This window comes from Copadichromis virginalis, linkage group LG2 (genome assembly GCF_057382275.1).
Source record: "Copadichromis virginalis isolate Kocher_CV1m ecotype Utaka linkage group LG2, C_Virginalis_male_GT1.1, whole genome shotgun sequence".
Lineage (NCBI taxonomy): Eukaryota > Metazoa > Chordata > Actinopteri > Cichliformes > Cichlidae > Copadichromis > Copadichromis virginalis.
Window position 1 is genome coordinate 27,360,387 of NC_140619.1, and position 21,049 is coordinate 27,381,435.

Sequence of the window (21,049 nt, forward strand, 5' to 3'; positions counted from 1 at the left end):
AAATGCAGTAATGCGACCCAACTAGTGATCCAAGATCAGCGCTGCAATTTTCAGAGACTTCATGCACACAGACTTCACCATTTTTATGAAGTATTCCATTACAGCTTCCTCTGGTATTTAATGATTGGAGGTGTAGCAGAGCGAGAAGCACAGTCTGGTCAGCTTATCACCGATCCTGCCAGTAGCAGAAAGAGAGAAATGGGTTATTTGAGGGAAATTGCTCTGAGACTGATCTATACGAGTCATCTTGTTTTTTGCTCATCTTGCTTTATTTGGGAATCACCTACTAATCAGCCGCTCGCTTCAACTGAACCACATCTTCTAAGAAAGGAACAAGCAGCTGGTTTCTACCTGGAGCGCTCTTGTGCACACAGAAAACACTTTATAAGGCGTCCATAACTATAAACTGGACAATGCAGTCACCAAACATTGTGGCATTGATTTATAGGCTGCATATCAAAAGATGGAAGTGGCTTCCAGACCTAAAAAGTAACAATAATGCAGATCTATCTTAAACCTGTATTCTTTCTACTGACCAGGATTAGGGGGCGATTCCTCTGCTGGCAAAAAAGAAGTGAAATTATAGAAATAGAAATATATAAGAAAAATGACTCTTCTGCTTACTTGAACTTTGACCTAATTAAACAGTCCCTAGGTTCAAGTAATGCTGAATATTAGATGAGGTTGATCTTGTAACTGCCATTATTTAAGAATCAATTAGAAAGCAAGGCACGGTTTAGGTTTTGCCTACTTTGAGATTTCCATGGTGCTACATTATGAGCATGCTGCATTTCTCAATAATATTCGTCAATCCTTTGGAGCACCCAGTTTCAAGAAACTGCCAAAGTCCTCCTCTTAATATAACTTTACTAACAAACTGGTGTGTCCTTTTCAATATACAGTCTTTGCATTGATTACACTTTGTTGAGCGAAGCTGTTTTTCAAATATTTCTGATTGTGAAATATGTGCACTCCTTTATTACTGAAGTCCATAAAGGGTTGATTCATTCAGTCATTTAAAAACATCTTCAAACTTTTATGAGAACTTATATTTCTGCTGCGCACTCAATATAATATATAGTATACTTCAATATAATAAAAGTAAGTTAAATTTTGTTTGTGGGGCTCTAGGCAGGAAAATAAGTGTGTTTTGAATATAATAAAAACAAAAATGTGAGATCTAGTTACTGAAACACTGCTTACGAAATCCACAAAAGACACTCTTTGGACTGGAATTTTTAGGGAGCATTTCTTTGACAGAATGTTCACAGTGAGCTCTGTTGAGTATTCCAGCATCACATTTTGTCAGTTTTCCATTGCTGTAGTCATTATCTTTAGATTGCATCAGCTCATGTGTGACCCACACTTACAACTTGGCTAACTATATCACTATATTGGTTATAAATACTATAGATTCTTAGAGGGCAGTAGCTGAACCACTGATTGGGCATAACAATATGAGCATAACAATATATCACTGACACTGAATAACAGTGATTTTCTCTTCATCACAGAACCTGTTTATTTGTGGGACATACTAGGGAGAAAGTGAACATTGCGTCCTCAAAGTTGATGTGTTAGAAGCAGGAAAAATGGGACAAATTATGAAGGCTAGGCAACTGGGTCAGAGCATCTCTAAAACTGCAGTTCTTGTTAGGTGTTCCCAGACTTCAGTGGACAGTGTCGGTCAAAAGTGGTCCAAGAAAGGAACAGTGGCGAACCAGCGACTGGGTCATGATTGGCCAAGGCTCACTGATTACTGCACTTATCTGGGGAACACCTGGCACAAGGACTTATTATGGGAAAAAGGCAACCCAGTAGAGGCGGTGTGATGCCCTGGACAATGTTCTGCTGGGAAACCTTGGGTCCTGCCATTCATCCAGGTGGTATGTTGACACGTACCACCTGCCTGAGCATTGTTGCAGACCATGTACACCCTTTCATGGAAATAGTATTCCCTGATGCCTGTGGCAGGATAATACTCCCTGCCACAAAGCAAAAATGGTGTAGAAATTGTTTTAGTAAAGCAATGTGTTTGAGGTGTTGACTTGGCTTCCAAATTCTCCAATCAAGTATCTGTGGGATGTGCTGCACAAACAAATCTGATCCATATGGAGGCCCCACCTCACTGCTTGCAGGACTTAAGGATCTGTTGCTAACATGTTGGTGCCAGATACCCCAGCACACCTTTAGGCGTCTAGTGGAGTCCATGCCTTGATGGCTCACGGCATTTTGGGAATCAAAAAGGGGGACCAACACAATATTAGGCAGATGGTCATAATCTTATTTCTGATCAGTGTATTTTTTTCTGTTGTATCACATCAATTTTGTCCTGGTTAAACATTCAAAGAGTCTGTGAGCACACAGTGGGGAATAAAAAATCATACAAATAAAAACAAAGGAAACAAAAAAGCCTAATTGTTATGCTAAACATCGGCATCTATTGGAAGATCGTCCCCAGTCATCACATAACTGTGCAGCTCTCCTCCGTGTTTCAGCATATTTCAAGTTTCACAATAATAAGCTATTTTGGATCACTTCCGCTGCACTGATCGCTAAATTTGAAAAGAGGATAACTACTGGACAGGTGGCCAGAAATATCCCTGTAAAGCTCTGCCTCTGCTGAATGCATGAATAAGCAGCTGTTTGCTAACAAGTTTACAACAAGCTCATGAAAATTTTACAGGAAACGTACTTTGAGCCTGGAAGTTATTTTGCCATTTGGGTAGGGTTGCCAACCGTCCCTTAAAATACGGAATCGTCCCGTATTTCGAAACAAAAGTACACGTCCCGTATTGAGCTAATAAGGGACGCACTTTGTCCCGTAATACAGTGAGAATCAAAAGTAGTCTATAACTGTTTATGGAATTAACACTTTGTTTGAAAACATAATTCCCAGCCCCTCTCCTGCTTTGTGACCAATGAGCTGACAGCACACTTATGACAATTCGAGTATGACAATTCAGATTACCGCTCATCTCATTGGTCGAGGAAAGGTCGCTTGCGGAGAAAATACCGGAAGACAACAGATGACCACAACAAGAAGCATGGTCAACAGGGGAACAAACGCCGACTCTGCGGTGCAAGTCTCGGATGACAGTACACCTAAAGCTGGGCAGACACTGTGCGATTTTTTCAGTCACGTTATTCAGCTCCTGCTCAAACTGCACGATTGACTCACAGGGGTTAGACGTTCATAGGTCACGATGCAGAGTCTCACACTATACCGCCCGATGCTCTGATGCGACCTGAGTGCTCACACTGTGCCTCCATAACATGAAGGTTATAACAGAAAATCTGTCGCTCGCTCTCTCTGTCTTTCACTCACACAGACACACCACTACCATCAACTTTGCTAAATTGCTAATGAAAAACATGATCAGGCAGCTGTGATTGAGCAGCAGTGTAAATCCAACTATTTTCACGGTTGTTGTGGTCGTGATAATTTTGTGATGCCACATCGAAAAGGCTCGGATGAGCTTTCCAAAGTTCTACAAGTTGTGCCTCCATCGCTTGTGTCCAGATCACACGCTGCACAGCCGTGCTGCGCCGTCTTTTTCACCAACGTTTACGTTTGCGCGTGAGCAGTGTGAGCGCCTGTGGTGACACCCTCATGAGCGATTGATGATCGGGAGCTGGTCGTGAGGTGTTAATCACTTCTCGTTACCCCACGTATACTACACGACGCACGATGAAGGCCAAAATCGGTCCGATCACTCAAAAATCGGCTCAAAATGGGCCAAAAACCGCACAGTGTGAGCCCAGCATTAGAGCAGCAATGTTTGTTCCCCTCAGAGAAAGGGAAGAATGGGAAAAGGAAAACACCTGGCTGGAAAACGTTAATATGGGCATGTGCAGTGAATATCAGCGCTATGTGGCCAGAAGTGTGATAATATAATTTATTTTGTGTAATAAACAACTGCAAGAATAGATGATTACAACAAATAGATGACTAATACATAAAAGTAATACATAGATGAATAATGATGATGAGTTATGATGCGTAATCATGGGAACAAGCGGGTTTACAAACAGGAGCAGCTGATTAGCATTAGAAAAGCTGAAATAATACCTCAACTGAAGCCAATTGTACTAAATGCACTAAATGTGCACTGTTACAAGAATATTTTTCTTTCTATTGTTTTCTATTATTTTAAGTTAAGCAGGACAGAGTGCTTTTAAAGAAAGATTTACTTATATTCTCAAAAGTTAAGCATGACAGGCTTCTGTTTAAGAAAGAGACCTGTTTTACTGTGTTAATGTTGTCATTTTGAGCTAAAAATAAATGGCTAAATGATCATTTGTTTCACATGTGTTCATATCACAAAGAATAGAATATGCATCTACTTAAATCAACTTCAAGTCAAATGGTTAAAAAAATAATTTCACACACAAAAAAAGAGCTAGAAAATTCACCACACTGGGAAGGGTGAAGACAACTGGGTCGCCCGGCCCTGGCCACGAGGTGTCCCTTATTTATTTTTCAGGGAGTTGGCAACCCTACATTTGGGTGAACAGCACCGTTATGAATCAAAGCGGATTCTTCTCTTCTCTGATTCATGTGCAGTGGTGTGAGGTCGGTGTCCACTGGCCCCAACACACACACACACACACACATAGAGTGACACAGAATTAAAATTGAGTGGTGGAGCTGAGAGTGAACTATCAAAGGGAAGAAATGTCATGGGAGGGCAACTTGTTTTTTGCCATGTAATTTTCCCATATGCTGTTAAAGCAGAGCAGATGTCACTGAGTATTGGCAGGGGCAGACCTAGTGGCCTCAGGGACACAGTTTGGGATACATGGCCCTGTGAAGAGCCACATAATTAAGTCACGGACCAAAGGGGGAAGACCATGGAAACTGCGGCAGGAGGAAAAACGGGGTCAAACTTCCTCTGCACTCAGTAACCTGAAGGCTTGATGAAATTAGTCCAAACTTCCTATGACACGAATCGCACGAGGGGGAAAAGGGGAATGGATGGCTCAGTGGGGGGGGGGGCGGTTATGAGTGAGACGCGTTTCCACGACCGAGATTTGTTTGCAGTTCAGCGAGTGTGCTTCGAAAGTGACATCATTCAAGGAATGGCTAGAATACCCCGATGGGGGTTGTGACTGCCTCGACAGCAGCGAAGACAAACCCAGCCTAGGAAATGGATGTGCCAAATTACACAGTCCCACCCGCTGGGAGAGAGCTGCAGGTGTGTGCAGTTGTGGGTGTCTTTGTGTTTGCGTGAAGATATTGAGAATTTTATTTCTACCACAGAGAGCACGTTGTTACCTATATTTCCTCTCACCTTCTTCCTCACCTTCATCTCTCTGCTCTCAAGCCTCGTTCATCTTTTTCCCCATCTCTCTTTTTCTTTTGTGCTCAAATGTTGTTGGGGTTTTTTCTGCTCCCCTCATGTAAAATATATCTGGGCAGCTCTCCCTCTGTCTCGCACATATATGATGCGCCCATTTTCTCTTTCTCCAGCTTTGTAAGTGCCATAATCTGGGCTACTCATTTCCACTCATTTAGAATCTAATTTTCTTGAGTTACCGTGTTTCTCTGCTGACTACGAAGCTAATGAACATTACTTATTGAGAAGCAGACTCGAGTCAGTCAGTGAACCAAAACTCTTGCACTTTGAATTTAAATAGCCTGTTTTTCTCCAAAAGGGATATCATAATGTGTTTTGTCAAAACATCAATAATCTATTATTTCCATGTGAAAAATGCAATCTTGAAAAAAAAAATGTTTTGTACCCATACTGCATAGACAAATCTGTGGCATTTTTTTTTTCAGGTTCACCTAATGAGGAGTTTCATGCGAAGGCAGATATTATAACACAATGTATCACTGGAAACGAGGACTGTAATCAACAAAAGCGATGGGCTTTGAGCCCAGATACATCTCTGATAAATCTATGTTATCTCAGTGTTATTGTACAGATTACTAAAGATGCCCTGTTACTTCTATGTTTATGTCCATAGAATGTATTTATAATCATGGAAACTGGAGTAATCAAAAATAAAATATCTATTCTTTATGTATCTTATTGTGATTCTCGTGAATATAGAACATCACATTCATTTTCAGAAGACTTGAAGTCAAGAGGTTTGGGTGTTTTGTGTGTGTTTGTACATACCCGCCAGACACTTTGATTATGTACACTTTGCTAATACTAAATTGGACCCCCTTTTTTCTTCTTCAATATTTGTGGCACAGATTCAACAAGGTGCTGGAAACTTTCCTCAGAGATTTTGGTCCATATTGATGTGATAGAATCACAGAGTTGCTGCAGCTCTGTCATCTGCACAGCCGTGAAATGAGAATCTGACATTCCCCCACATCCCAAAGGTGCTCTATTGGATTGAGATCGGATGACCCTCGAGGCTATTTGAGTACAGATGATCTGAGCTTTGTGACACAGTGGGTTATCTTCCTGCAAGCAGGCATCAGAAGATGGGTACACTGTGGTCATAACCAAAACAGTACTCTGATCATCTCTGTAGGTGTTTAAATTACTAAGGGACCAAGAAAATATGCCCCACACCATTACACCACCAGCAGGGCCCTGAAATGTTAATAAAAGGTAGGATGGGCCCATGCTTTTCTGTGGTTTATACAGCAAATTCTGACTATTCCATCCCAAGTTGTAGCAGAAATCAAGATACATCAGACGACTGTTGCGCAATTGTTGTGAATTTACATGAATTGCAACCTCAGTTTTCTGGTCTTAATCAGAGTGGCACCCAGTGTGGTCTTCTGCTGGTTTAGTCCATCTGCTTCTAGGTCTGACATGTTGTGCATTTAGAGGTGATCCTCTACATGCCAAGTTTTGTGTCAGCTTGAAGCAGTCTGGCCATTCTCCCCTGATCTATGGCATCAGCAAGACATTTACATCCAGAGAAGAGTTGCTCACTGGATATTTTCTGCATTTCACACCATACTCTGTAAACCCTAAAGATGGTTGTGCGGAAAATCTCAGTAGATGAGCAGTTTCTGAATACTCAGACCACCCCATCTGGCACCAACAACCATGTAACTTCTATCCAAGTAATTTAAATCCCCTTTCTTTCCCATTCTTGACCATGCCTGCATGCCCAAACGCATCAATACTCGATTAGATACTTGTGTTCACGAGCAGTTGAACGGGTGTACCTAATATAGTGGCCACAAAGTATGAATCAAACAAAAATATTTATGGAGAAAGCACCACAGTCCTAGACAATATACCTGACTACTATGTTCCTTCAAAAATCACACACTTTTTGCATCCATTAACAAGGCTGGCATGTTTTATCTTTGGTATAATTAACAACAAATTCCACAAGCAGACCAAAACCGAACAAGGAATTTATCCCACTAACAAGCACTGTCTTTGCATTCACAGCCAAATGAAGCATACGTTTCTGTGCCATTGAACTCACTGTTGTCCAGAAACTGTGAAAAACATGGAGCCAAAAGCCAGAATGGTGTGTTCAGTGATGTATTCAGTAATTACAATGAGGACAAACAGTAAAGCTTTCTTTCTTTAGCTCATCCGAGTAGCAGAGGAGACACGTTCCCCTTGCATCCTCTGTGATGCCTTCTCGACACGGAGCTGCTGTCGAGGCAAAATACAGCGGCAGAGCTGTCAAAATAGGGAGAATATCACCCGGTAGTATGCATGCTTTATGTGATTTAAGTGGTTTTTATGCAGTGATGGAGTTGTGTGGCACAGACCATAAGCTACAAGCCGAGTCTGCACAGACAGCACTTGTTAGCCAGATAAATTCAGTCTTTGGTTTTATGGGATTAGCTGGTAAAAAATAAAATAAAATAACACCAGCATTTTAAATGCAGCTTTGGGTGCAATAAACTGTGGCATCAGTGCAAGAATAGAACAAGCCCAAGTGTAATGTAGTATTCAAGAGTTAAAGGAGCCAGTGTGGTTTTATGGAGGTCCAGTGAACAACAGTAGTATCCTATAGTTCATCTAGCACAGGCATTCCCACCTGGCTCCAACCTAAAGCTACCTGTCGACTACATAATGATCTGCCCTCTGTAAGATAGATGGCCTGGAGATACCACTGACACCGCTGAGACTAAAGCCCGCACACTCCCAGTATGTGGGGAAAGTAACAACAGCAGGCAACAAGCACATTTTAAGCCTCAGCAGAGGATCCATCCTGCAAAAAACCTGTTACTGTGGAGTTCCCACTTGACATCTAATTTTTCCTACTAGTTGGTCTACTTGTGACTGGGAAAAGTTTCCTTCCTGCTCTAACTGCACTCATCACTCATAGCATTATCTTGCATATTCAGAGCTTTTTTTTTTTTCTTTTTCTTTTTTCTTGCAAGGTCGTTCGTCACCAACTGGAGCCACACTAGCTGCTATCGCTCTGTTGCATCAGCTGGAGTTCACCATCAGATGGCAGTCCACTAATGCCTTTCTCAGATGTGGGTTACTGGTGGCAGTGGAAAGGTTGCGTCAGTGGACTTATGGTGTCAGAACTCGCCAGCCTGTGTTGCTTCGGTGCAGACTACAGAGGACTCCCACAGGACTTCCCGAAAGTATCTCATCACTTAGATCACATTACAATGACTTTCAGTAGCAACAATTTGATCTTTAGTTCTAATCCAGGCTACCAGGCATTTCACAGATCTTTCAGATCAAATGCACCGTGAGCTTGACTTTAGTGTGTGAGCTCAGTCCAAGAAAATCTGCACCATTTTTTTTTCATGAAATACTGGAAACACCCTTTGAAGTTAAGCCTATTTTTGCCCCGAGAGGCAGAGAGCCTCATTTATCAGTGAAAGCCTAAATATTAGCCTTGTGTAGTGAAATAGACGTTTGCTTCTTTTTTCTTTTTTTTTATCAAAAAAGATAGATATATAGTTAATACTTAATCATGTAGCTTATAAGACATCTGACCTTAAAAAACATTTGCAAAATCCTTTTTGGTTCTTTTAGTTTAGGAGTTGGGAATCCATCATATTTCAAACTTGTCCATTCGTCTACTGTTTGTACATAATATAAATAAGATAAACACTGCCTACTTTATGGTCAGATGTCAGATGAATGATTAGAACGAAGCCACAAAAATGATCTATGCAATGGAAACACCACAGAATACAGCAACAAGGCAGTCTGGTCCCTAGAGGACCTCTGAAGTCTTCTCTTGGATACTAAAAAATTCCACACGTTCGTTTCTGTCCACTCCAGGAACGGTTAATACACACTGGAAGCATCTTCACAGCTGCAAAGATGCCCCGAGACCTCCTTGTATGACTGACAGCTTACCAGCTTGCTACTTTACGATACAGTTTTTTTGCCCACTAGGTAGCCCATGGCATTTGCTAAAGCTATGTTCGCTGTCACTTCCATTCACACATCCACATCTTCTCACAGCTTGGTTTTGCTCCCTTTTCCCACCAGTGTTTTGATTTATGGATTGAACTTAAATTGGACATTAGTTAAGACAGAAATGATTTCCATTACGCACGAATGAAACTCGAATGATGTTTTAGCTCATTGTTTGGTAATGCCTGCTTTTCTGTAATGAATTCAAGTAAACTGACTGCCTGAGTTGAAAGAGGAACAGTGAAGTGGCGTCAAGAAATCCCCAGTCAGCAGTGATGTAATGGCTCATTGGAGGCCAGGAACACTGTGTGAATCGCATTCCTCGGGAATGAGCTCCTTTAAAAGGAATCACACTGGTTTCCTGTTCCATGGTCTACAATGAGACGGACGTCAGAGAGCAAAACAGGAAATGACATGGATGAAAGCAGAGATTTACTGTACGTGACGGAAACCACTCAAATCCAAACACACCATTAAACTGTTTCCACCTCTCCCAGCAATACGCCTGATAAGCACAGGGATTTTTAACCTAAATGAGTTGGGTATTGCATTGTTATTTCATAGTAAGTTTACAATTTTATTATTATTATTATTATTATTATTATTATTATTATTATTATTATTATTATTATTATTAAGAAAAACTCCACAGAAATTTTTTAAACACTCTTCAGTTGACTGGAGGTTTACACGTTGTTCTGGCTCTGCTTGGGAACAGATGCTGATGTTTAGTGGGCGTGATGTATACGGCGCCCATCACTGTAGTAAGCCAGCATTAGTTTGTACTAAGCAAAATACATCTGATGCTCATGGGATTGTTAGCAAACAAAATGAATATTACTATGGGAACATTCAAATATCAACATGTTTGTGGCAATAAATCCAAAGTTTGGGAATTTCAACCAGAAAAAAACACAAGCTTCAACCAGGTGATCTTTATGTCCTGAGAACTAGGAACATCATCTTTCCAACTCTTCACTCACCATCGTCACCCTCCAGTTAGCTAATTCATGGTCTTAGTTTTCACCTAAAATAATGTAACTGCGATTTTTTTAGTGAGCCCAACAATTTTTATATGTTCAGGTGTGGGGCTGGAAAACCCATGCAGAAGTACGAGGAACAGAAAATGAACTTTTAATGAATTCCTGTAACACCCTGTGGGATATTACAAGAATGCAAAGCTGGGGAACATCTTTTTAGGCTCCAGTGTTGAGCTATACAGAGCTGAGGAAAAGGAACATAGGAGGCTGTTATGTTACCTTTATGCAGTCAAAGTGGAAATTGCTATGCCAGTCACTGTCGTAGAGAAAAAAATAGTCCTGCTGCAGGTCAGTGTTTACTTTCATTGAGCCAAAAATGATTTTAAGGCATTTATGGCTTACACATAAATATCTCACACGACTTTAAAGTGATGCTATTTTAGAGATTGTTTATGCCTGTAGTCAAAGGTTTGGGCATCCTCAGGCAATCTGCTTGTTTTCTTGATTTTTGAAGTGAAAAGAAATAAATACAACCTGTGCAGCAAACATGCATTAAAAATGAGTCTTTCTTCAAATGTTTGCACACAGCCACTTATAATTTCTTCGAAATACAAAAGCTGAAAAAAAGGAATCATGACTGTGGGAATTTTAAATTATATTTTAAGCCTACTGGTGTAGCTTTGCATGATTCACAGTTTAAAATAGTCCTTATTTATCTTATACTGGGATTTGTAGCCTATTAATTTATCTACAGTCTGATGTAAGCCTCTCCCTGAGAGCTTCTCTCCCATTAAGACTGCACCCATTAAGTCAACTTTGTTCTGATTGCCATTGCAATTAGATGCTTTGTGGTGCTCACAGAAAGAGATGTGAACCTGAGATGAGCAAATTAGGGATGTCTGCTCTTACTGACGTGATACAAATCCAAAGGTAGAAAAGGCTTTTGGAAACCAAGCAGTCTAAAGTCTGAGAGCTTTTTACTTACAGTGATTATTTCCACATAGACTGACCTCATTATTTTAAACTTTGGCTATGCTTACAGTTTTTGCCCGTTGCTTGAACACATTTGGCAAAACGTCGCTCATTGTGCCAAAACTCTAAACACAAGTAAACACGACACAACACTGGGAAATATACCATACACATCTGTGCCAAAATGAAACTCCACTCCCAAAACCTAAACTCTGCTGTCAAAACCTAACATTCCTCTGTCAAAATGTAACTCTGTTGACAAAATGACACATACTTGCATCATATGCAAACACTTACAGATCAGGGGGAACACACTAGTCTTCTTTACATAAAACACTGCAGTCCTTGATTTCCATTGTTTATTCAGAAGGCACATTTACAGGAGACACATTTCCAAACAACCAAAAACGCAAATAGACCTACTCAATAGTGTACATCGCAGTACCATGAATTCAGATGAAGCAAAAAAAAAAAAAAACCACAACACAATAATACTGCAATAGAAAAAACACTATACTGTAAACACAAAAAACCATGACAAGTGTGCATAAGTGGGCTCATGGATCCCGCCGTCTGTTGGGGTCTGGCCACAGGACCTCATCAACATCGCAAGCTATGTCCTCTCCCGCTAGGCACTGGGGAAAATACCCTCTTGCATGCCGAAACCATCCATGGATCGCTGTCACCTCAATGTCGCCGCAGGCCTGTTCCATTGCCTGCAGAAGAGGCATGCGGGCATGTGGTTGGCGGTCATATACTCGCCATCTCCAAGCCGAAAAAAATTCCTCAATAGGGTTTAAAAATGGTGAGTAAGGGGGCAAGTATACCACTTCAAATTGATTGTGGTCGGTGAACCAGGCCTGGACCAGAGCAGCCCGATGGAAACTGACATTATCCCATATCACCACAAACCTGGGCTGATCTGGTCTGTTCTGTACAACTATATCATGGAGAGCATCTAGAAATGTGAGTATGTGTTGGCTATTGTATGGACCTAGCATTGCATGATGGTGCAGAAGTCCTCGAAGGCATATGGCGGCACATAATGTGATGTTTCCCCCGCGCTGCCCTGGGACGTGCACAACTGCCCTTTGGCCAATTACATTACGACCCCGTCGTCTTGTTTTGCTCAGGTCGAATCCAGCTTCATCAATGAAAATGTATTCATGAGGCTGTGCAGCTCCATCCATGGCCATGATCCTCTGAAAAAAAGGGGAACATGTCACTGTACTACAGTGCTACACATACAGCACCCTCACCCCATCACACAGGTACCTGTGTAGCTCTCCGAATAGATCCATGTGGTACTGATATGGTACATATTCAGCTGCTACTGGACTTCACCAATACTCTATTGTAAATGTAAGGGACAGTTACACGTACCCGTACATATTCAGCTCGAAGTCCTTTGACCCTGTCACTGTTCCTCTCGAATGGGACTCTGTAGAGCTGCTTCATGGTGATGCTGTGTTTACCCAAGATGCGTCTGATGGTGGTGATGCTCACATGGTCTATGTTGCTGAACACTCGCCTGTCTGCAAGTATTTTCCGTCGTAGCTGGTGGAGACGGATGGCATTGTCTGCCCTCACTAGGTCCACAACGGCAAGTTCCTGCTGTTGTGTGAACAGGCGTTGCCGTCCTCCCCCAGAAGGTCTTCGGGTCATTCTGGAGGAATACAACCACATATTGTCATCGGTTTGCTTATTTTTCATACAGTACTTTACTGTACGTACTGTGTCATCCACTGTACAACACTGTACTTCAATATGAGGAATCAGCCACTTTGGCTGCAAAAGGAGCATTAGCACCCCGTACACTTGATATGGTAATGTGATATACTGTAGAACAGTGCTATGGAACCATCTGAGTAGAGCAGAAGGTATGGAGGTGAAGACATACCTGTTTTCTAGTCGGAATGTTCGTATTACAGATGCCACTGTGAAGCGGCTTAGATGTGGGTGGACTCTCTGCCCAGCTTCCCTCATAGTCAGGCCATGGTTGATGACATGGTCCACCAAAGTTGCTCTTATTTCATCAGAAATATGGGTCCGTGCATGGCCTCTTCGGCCTCCTCCTCCTCTTCCTCCTCCTCCTCTACCTCTTCCTCTACCTCTTCCTCTTCCTCTTCCTCTTGCTCTCCCTCCATCCATGCTTGCGAAGTTCTTGAAATGGCTACGCTGAGGGCTTTTTGTAGTTGGCTAATTGGTGTTCGGTTTTGCAAGTACGTGCCTTCAGGTGTGTATTTGAGTGGTTGCAATTACCCCATGTGTTTTGTATTTTGGATACATGTGTTTTCCGAATGGCACCCTGACATTTCATTTTGTGAGCGAAGTGTCTTATGTATGAAATAGAGTGTAGCATGCAGGACCATGTGTGTTGCATAAAGGGGTAGGTGTGTTGCATAAAGGAGTAGGAGTGTTGCATAATTGGTACTGGGGTGCAAAGCAGCGCTTTTGTTTAAGGTATGGGTACATGTGTTTGAGGTATGGTAACAAAAGCTTCACGTTGTGTTACTTTAGTCTGAGCATGGGTTTATAGTGTTCAAGCAACGGGCAAAAACTGTAATATGGGCATCCACCACTATCCATGCATCAATCCATCCTTCGGCTTCTCCACAGTTATATCTATATTGTAAAGCATACCACCAAGTCCTGCTTTTGTGAGCTCTGCAGGAATAAGAAAGTGCTCTGAGTCCTTGATCTGGGCTCAGAGAGCAGCCTCAGTTATGTAAGACCCAGTCAGACTTTTACAATTCATTTTGTGTGTGTGTGTGTGTGTGTGTGTGTGTGTGTGTGTGTGTGTGTGTGTGTTGGGTGGTTGAGCAAGCTAATTCCTTGGGAGAGCGTTGTTAGCCTGGACCATTTGAGGGACTCTCAGGGGAAAGGCGTTGCTCCGGTCTCTCATCAGGCAGATGACAGAAGACTGCGTGCTCTGCATGCTGCACTCATCTCAGCCACGATGGCCTCGCTGCACAGGCCATATCTCTGCTTCATTTACTCATTGTCTGATAATAACAAGTGTCTCCTTTCTGCTGCACTCAATTACGTCTTCATTAGCTTGCTAACTAGTTTAAAACAAGTATTGTGTGTAGCGGTTTTAAGTCTTTGTGACATTTATTACAAGGATACCTGAGTATATGGGTGAGGGTCGTAAAGGGGACAGCGTGATTTTTATTACGTCTTCATTTCTCAGGACTATTCATTGTCTCATCATAGCATCAATTCATTCTAATTTACCAGCTAATGAACTCAGTTCATTCATCATTTAGTCTGTCTGTTATCTAAACAACGACTGGCTGACATATTGACCTCTTACTTCGCTGTGCTGCCAATCAAGCGCCGAGCTCATAGTAATGAGCGCATAAACAATAACGAGGAGGCGTTCCCAAAAGCCAAACTGATATATTACATCAGATCCCACTGAAGAGCAATCTAATAAAAATCATGCCGCATAATTAGCTGCTGGTGACTTTTCATGTAGCCTGCGTGGATTAGTGTGGCAGCAGTGTCACAGCAGCAAGAATCAGAGCGGGATGGAGGACCTGAAACATCACATTAGAATGACAAAGTGGGAAGCGGTGCCGGTGAAATTCCTTTCACTCTTGCTTGCACTTCACCATTGTGTTTCCTGCATTCTTGCTGTTCCTCACCTTCATTTAAAATAAACAGGATGTGCCCATCGCTTGCGAGGGAACTTCCATCATGTGGAAGCCAGCTTTGTAACTATCCTGAGCAGCTGTGGCCTCAATCAGTCAGTCTGGCCTTTCTCTTAAGTGGAACAGACAACACAGTAGAAGCCGGATACTCCACGCTTACCCCTCTGTATTTCCTTACTCTTTGAGCAGTCTCAATTTTTCTTTTAGGTTCCCATTATTCCTCTTATCTTTACAGTAGCATCACATTTGAAGGTCATTTGCTCTCGCCACTACACTCTTGTCTCTTCCTCCTTCACCTTTTGAGGTGAAGCGGCTCTCGTCCCAGTCAGCACGGTTAAATAGTTGGCCACAGTTCAAAGCGGGAACTTGTCTTTGTCTTCTAATGAGACATAATCAGACCAAGAACAGTAACTTAAGTGTCCAGCCTTTCCTCTTTTGGACTCTGTCACTGACATGCTGTCAAACAAATAGGCCCACCCAAGGAGTCTATCTATAATATATCACCACCAGGGCCGGTGATTATATCAGCTATAGCTGCCTAGAGATTCCTAATGACAAAACAATGGCAGTCCGAATAACTTCTACCCTGACAACTATGTTTTTCAGCAAGCAGGTGTGTGATTGCAATAAGCAGACTCTAAATTTTTCAGGCTGCTTTTTCAATTCCTCATTCAGAATCATTTGAAACTCCGCTTTGACATGTTACCATAGGCTAAAAATACATTTGCATAGATCAGCTGGGTTACAGTGCCTCTGTCCCTCATTGTAAAATTACAAGTCGCAAAGAGTGACAACTTTACAAGCACAACAGTCACCTCACCCTCATGTGTTTCTGTGGCGCTCTGACAGACTGGAGGAGACACCTGCACATGCATGTCACTAGCAACACCTACACGCCCGTGAAATGACAGCAGAGTATAGAAAAAACCGCGATGGGAAAGTCTGCATTTCAGTCAAAACGCAGCGGTTTCCTGCCTTCAGTTCAAAGATTAGATTTGTGTTAGGAGTAAGTACACAGTCTAAATGAGCATTGCTTTTCTCAGCAGCACTGACGCACTTCCTTTTTAAGCCTGTGTCTGAGCTAAATTTGTGGTTTTCCTGTGCTGGTTGCTGAAGTGAAACTCAAAGAATAATCAGAACAGACACAGAGGAAGCAACTGCAAAAATAAAGAAAAACATTTGAGGGTCTTATGAGACATGAAGTGTGACAATGGCAGAAGTCAGTTTAGAGAGAAAGAAGATGTGGGCACATTGAGTGTTAGTTGTGAACACTGTCAGGAGGTTTTGGGTGTTTTGCTGTTTTTTTTAAGAAAAGTGACAACCGCTCAGACTTGTGTGGCAAATCATATGTGGCTAGTAAGGCCAGAGTCTCTGCACAGAGTGAATATGTTTTTAAAAAATGGCAACATATTAGCCCTGCAACCAACCTGTGGAGGGTGTACCCCACTTATCGCCCTATGGTAGCTGGGATAGGCTCCAGCTCCCGTGCAACACTAATAAGGATAATTGGAAGGAAGGATGGATAGAAAACATCAAATTCATTACAAATCTCTTTTTATTTTTACATGCATTCATCTGTATATACATTATATATTATTAAAACAAAACAAATATCATAAAGACCTGTACACCAGAAATGCCCTTCTAATTAAAATTAGTTTGAAATTAGCCTAAAACTTTTGTGCCGTCTAAGATTTTGATCCAGACAAAGCTCAGCTTTCTTCAAAACTACACAGCCGTGAGGATTTAGAGCCCTTTCCAGGCATTGCACTTATGGGATTTTTTTTTAAAATGTGGAATAAACATGCTTTCTATACTCTAGGCAGTGTTTTTGTTGTGTTTCTTCTTTCTTTTTTGTCACATGCCCAAACAGATGGAAGCTTTGTCTCATTTTAAGAATATGTCACACATCCTGGATCTGATGCTGCAGGCGGACGTTGTCTTTGCTGGCTGGACGCAGCATCGCCGGGGGTCTGTGGGAGTTCTTGCATTTTCGGAATGGACTGCCCTTTTAATTTCGGATGTTAACCTTTTCCCCCGGAGCGGCGAGGGGACCATTTGCTCCATCAGATCTGCTCTGGTGTATATCTCTCTTTCTGCTCAGCAGTAGCCAGTCATGTCGCCCCCAGCCTATTCCCTATCCCCCCCCCCCCCCCCCCCCCCCATTATTGTACGTAGCTCACTTTTGCTCTCTGTTCACATCTCTGCAAAAAGAAAGAAGAAGAAAAAGCACAGGCATGTGAACAAACACATCAATATGCAGTGACTAAGTGAGCCTTGTAGAGATACACGGGGAGTTACGATTAATTTGTAACGTTAATTCGCTTTGTGTCGAGACCACTGATAGCAGTGGATTTATGCTTTGCTCCCTGTTGCTTGTGTGCATGCTCTGGGTGATGCGTGTGTGTTTAGGGGCCTCTGGAACACCACTGCTTTACCGCTGATAGCAGGATCATGACGCTCATGTAGTCAAGTATGCCATTATCACTAAAGCGCGTGTAGATAGTCCACCTGAGTCCTCAGACATGATATTTACACATAAAGGGTGCTCAGAGATAAACAGCAGGGGGTACAGTACACTGTAGAAACAAGCTGGATACTGCTACACAGTCCAAAACACCAAAACATACGCCACGCTCATGTCGGCGCGTCTCTGCCACTGTAACATACTCCAACCTGCTGGCTTGTCGACTCAGTACAAAAGAAGTCAAGAAAAGATTGGATGATAGAGGGTGTAATTTTCTTAAATACGCACCAGCAAGTTCCCGGTCCAACATGTCGATAAAACTCTCAAGATCCCTTGTGTCTCCCAGCTTGGCTGCAGAAAGAGGACAGAAAGAAATGGAATTTGAGAAAGAAACTATAAGAAAAATAGAGCTGCAATGGAACATTTTTGTAGAGAAAGGCAGCTCAGTTCAGTGGTAGCCTATTTCCTTTGGACCAAACGCTGAAGTTATCTAAGTCTCGGCATTACATAAAGTTTGAACTGAACACGCAAACTGAGATAAAGCTGATTTTAAGAGCTCCAAAAAGAGCCTTGGCAGCCTCGTTCCCACCAGGATCTCTCTGTTGTAAGCTTTTTCTGTGTAAAGCCAAACAAAATTGATGAAAAAATATGACTGATTCTTTCTGGTCACCTGATGTTTAACTTTAACAGTAGTCTGTGGATGCAACTGCAACAGCACTCATTAATCCACATGCGCACGCAGCCAAGAGCCGGTCTCATCACTGCATATAACAGCACAAATGACTCCACCCAGGAGCTTTGAAAGAAGAGCGCTGAGACGTCACAGCCACAGTGGAAGTTGCTTTGTTGTGTAAACCAAGACAGATTCCAGGGCATTGCAGATGCTTTCTGTGTAGCTCTTATAAAGTGATAGTGATCGCTGTAAGAACTGAGGCTATCTAGATGGAGATGAGCTGATAGAAGGCTCCAGTACCTTTTGATGCCAGCGTTATTCCTGCTGTGTGGAGCTCCTCCTCACTGGTATTCAAACTGTTCCCCATAGATGGTTCACTGCCTGGGGGAAGAGAGGGAAGCAATGAGGGAGTAAAAGGAGATAACAAGCACTAAGGGCAGTCCTTGCAAATGATCAGTGACAATGACAAAACTCTAACATAATGCAGGAGTTGCACGTAATGATGATAACATGCGATAAAAAAAATTAAAAGGTAAGTGTTCGGCGCTAGTGACTCCCATGTGTCGGCCTTTGAAAGCAGTTTGCCTGTTGAATGGTTAGGGGGGCAAAATACTTTCAATAATGACGACACATGGGAGCAGAGGGGGGGGGGGGGGGGGGGAACTGTTTCTTCTTTTATCTTATAACCGTCGACAAATGCAGAACAAAGGGGGGAAAGACAATTACACAAGATGGGATATCCGTAATTGCAGCTCATTCCAGTATACAGCTATTGTCACGAGCACAAACAGCCACTTTAATGGAAGTGTGTAGGGATGTGTCCTCTTGTACCACTAATTTCATGCAAATTAAATGTGTCAAGCTGCAGTTGTTTGGGCTGATAAAGGGGCTCAACTGGAGTCCACGGGGATTCCAAACAATGTCACTCACCAGCATGATGCACTAAATAATTACTTTCCTTCCCCCACACTTTGTACATTAGGCAGATATTATCTTAATCACTTCTCTAACGTATTCTTTTTTTCTTTTTCTTTTTTTGAATAACTTACTGTAATCTGAGTCCTCGACTCCACTGTCTTCACTCAGCCCTGTGAGAGTTTTGGCCTCGTGCAATGCTTTCTGGTAAGCATGCGGTCTGCTTTGAGAAGGGGCCTTCAGCTCCTCCACCACATCCTGGAACTCCTGGAGCAACTCACCAAGCTCCAAGTCCAAGTCTGTGGAAAATGTGACAGCAGTTGGAAAGAAATCTTCAAGATGGACTCAGCTTATTTCAGCAGTAAAAGAAAATAGTAGAAACACTGAAATAAATATTTTTAAAGACTTGATTAAATATGGGGACCTGAGAATGTTTTAAAGGGCGTTTCAAAGATACCAAATTCCTAAACCTAAGAAATATACATTAAAAAAAAAAAAGGAAAATCTAAAAACTACCAGCTGAAGTTTATGTCAGCGTGCTGCATCAGATAACTGGACATGTTCCCATATGGCATATAAAACAGTAGACGGACAGTAAAACACCTGGTCTGCAAAGTGTGATTAAAAATATATTTATATATATTACATCATAAATCAGAGTTGTACGCTCTCGGCTACTATAAAAACTTTTTTAGCGCCGGCACCATTATTTTAAAAATGGGTGTTGCATAAACGCAGTTTAGGTTTTCTAACATTTTATTAGGCTCACATAAATATCTCAAAGTTAAAATTCCTTATGGAACACTAAAATTAAAACAACTTTGGTGTGTTTGGTAGATACGTAAATACGTATGATTACAAAAAAGTACAACTACAAAAAGGATTAGGAATTTAAAATAAGTGTCACAGCGAGATGATTTTTAAATCTTCCTATAAAGCTTTTCTATCTTTTACATATATTTGTGTTTTTTTTATCTGTTTAGTAAATTTAATAAAAGGCTGGGAAAGCGTGCTCTATGATCCATCACTGAAATAAATTCAAATTATTGTCTCAAGCAGGCGTTGGACTCACCCATGGTACTGTCTGAGGACATAGCGGGACGTGAAAGAAAAGCGCCACGAAGCTGCTGTGTGTCTGGGTTCAGAGCGGTTTGATGCTGACAGTACTACTGTACTTTTATTCTAAAGCCTTCCACACCCGCTCTGTGAGAGGGCCTGCCCAGCCAATCATGTCACAGATTAAAAACCTCAGAGGTCGAGGGGACTGTAAGTGGAAATGGGGAGGGGGCGGAAAGTAAAAAAACGAGGTTGTTACGCAAGTGAAAGAGAGTGGGACTGGAATAACCCATTAAATGCTGTAAGCGGGGCTGTGGGAAAAAATATCCGTTGGGGTTTTAGATGAAGACAGAAAAGAGGGGTGTCAAATCCTCGAGTTATTCCGTTTTGGGTAGGCGGCGTAATGCGGTGGTTTGGGTTTTATGTACATTAATATTATATTATTATTTGCCCGATATAATTTCCTGGCTGTGACACAAGTAATCTTAAACACAGGACACTTTGATAGGAAAGAGAAGTGTCGCACACGCTCCAAAACAAAACTCGGAACAACAAATTTTATTCTTCTTTCACACGTGCACTACTCTGCTCTGTCTGTAGGGGGCCTTAGAGAGCAAGCCTATGGGTCATGCAGTACTTTGGAACTGTCAGGGAAACTTAAAAGCCCTGCTGTGAAGCAATACCACACAAATAAATGCTGCATAACCAGTCTTGTTCTTTGATATCTTGAGATCTCAAGTAAATGTATCTTGCTTTCATGACTACGGGTCAAATTTCACCAACCGTTTACTGTCACTTAACAGCGTGATGATTAACCCTAAAGAAAATAAGCATTTTCTTTTTTCTTGTTTTTTTTTTCTTTTCTTTGCGTTTCGGTTTGTTTGTTTGTTTTGTTTGTTTGTTTGTCTTGTTTTTTGGCACATGAAAAAAGCATACCAGAGGTTACATACTGCACTCTCAAATGTACTTTTATTGTAACTGAGGAGTCATTGTTTCTTATG

At 41.8% G+C, this 21,049-nt stretch overlaps 1 protein-coding gene across 1 annotated transcript; it reads right to left on the bottom strand.

Annotated features, from left to right (window-relative positions):
- Positions 1–16,474: 16,474 nt before the first annotated feature.
- Positions 16,475–20,185, bottom strand: LOC146717453 (regulator of cell cycle RGCC). The gene is made up of 5 exons (XM_085476456.1): positions 20,065–20,185; positions 19,127–19,291; positions 18,378–18,458; positions 17,693–17,755; positions 16,475–17,141 (listed from the first exon to the last, which is right to left on the bottom strand). Exons 1-5 carry the CDS (start codon positions 20,084–20,086, stop codon positions 17,134–17,136), a joined length of 339 nt encoding a protein of 112 aa, XP_085332582.1. The 5' UTR covers positions 20,087–20,185; the 3' UTR covers positions 16,475–17,133.
- Between the last annotated feature and the right edge of the window lie 864 nt (positions 20,186–21,049).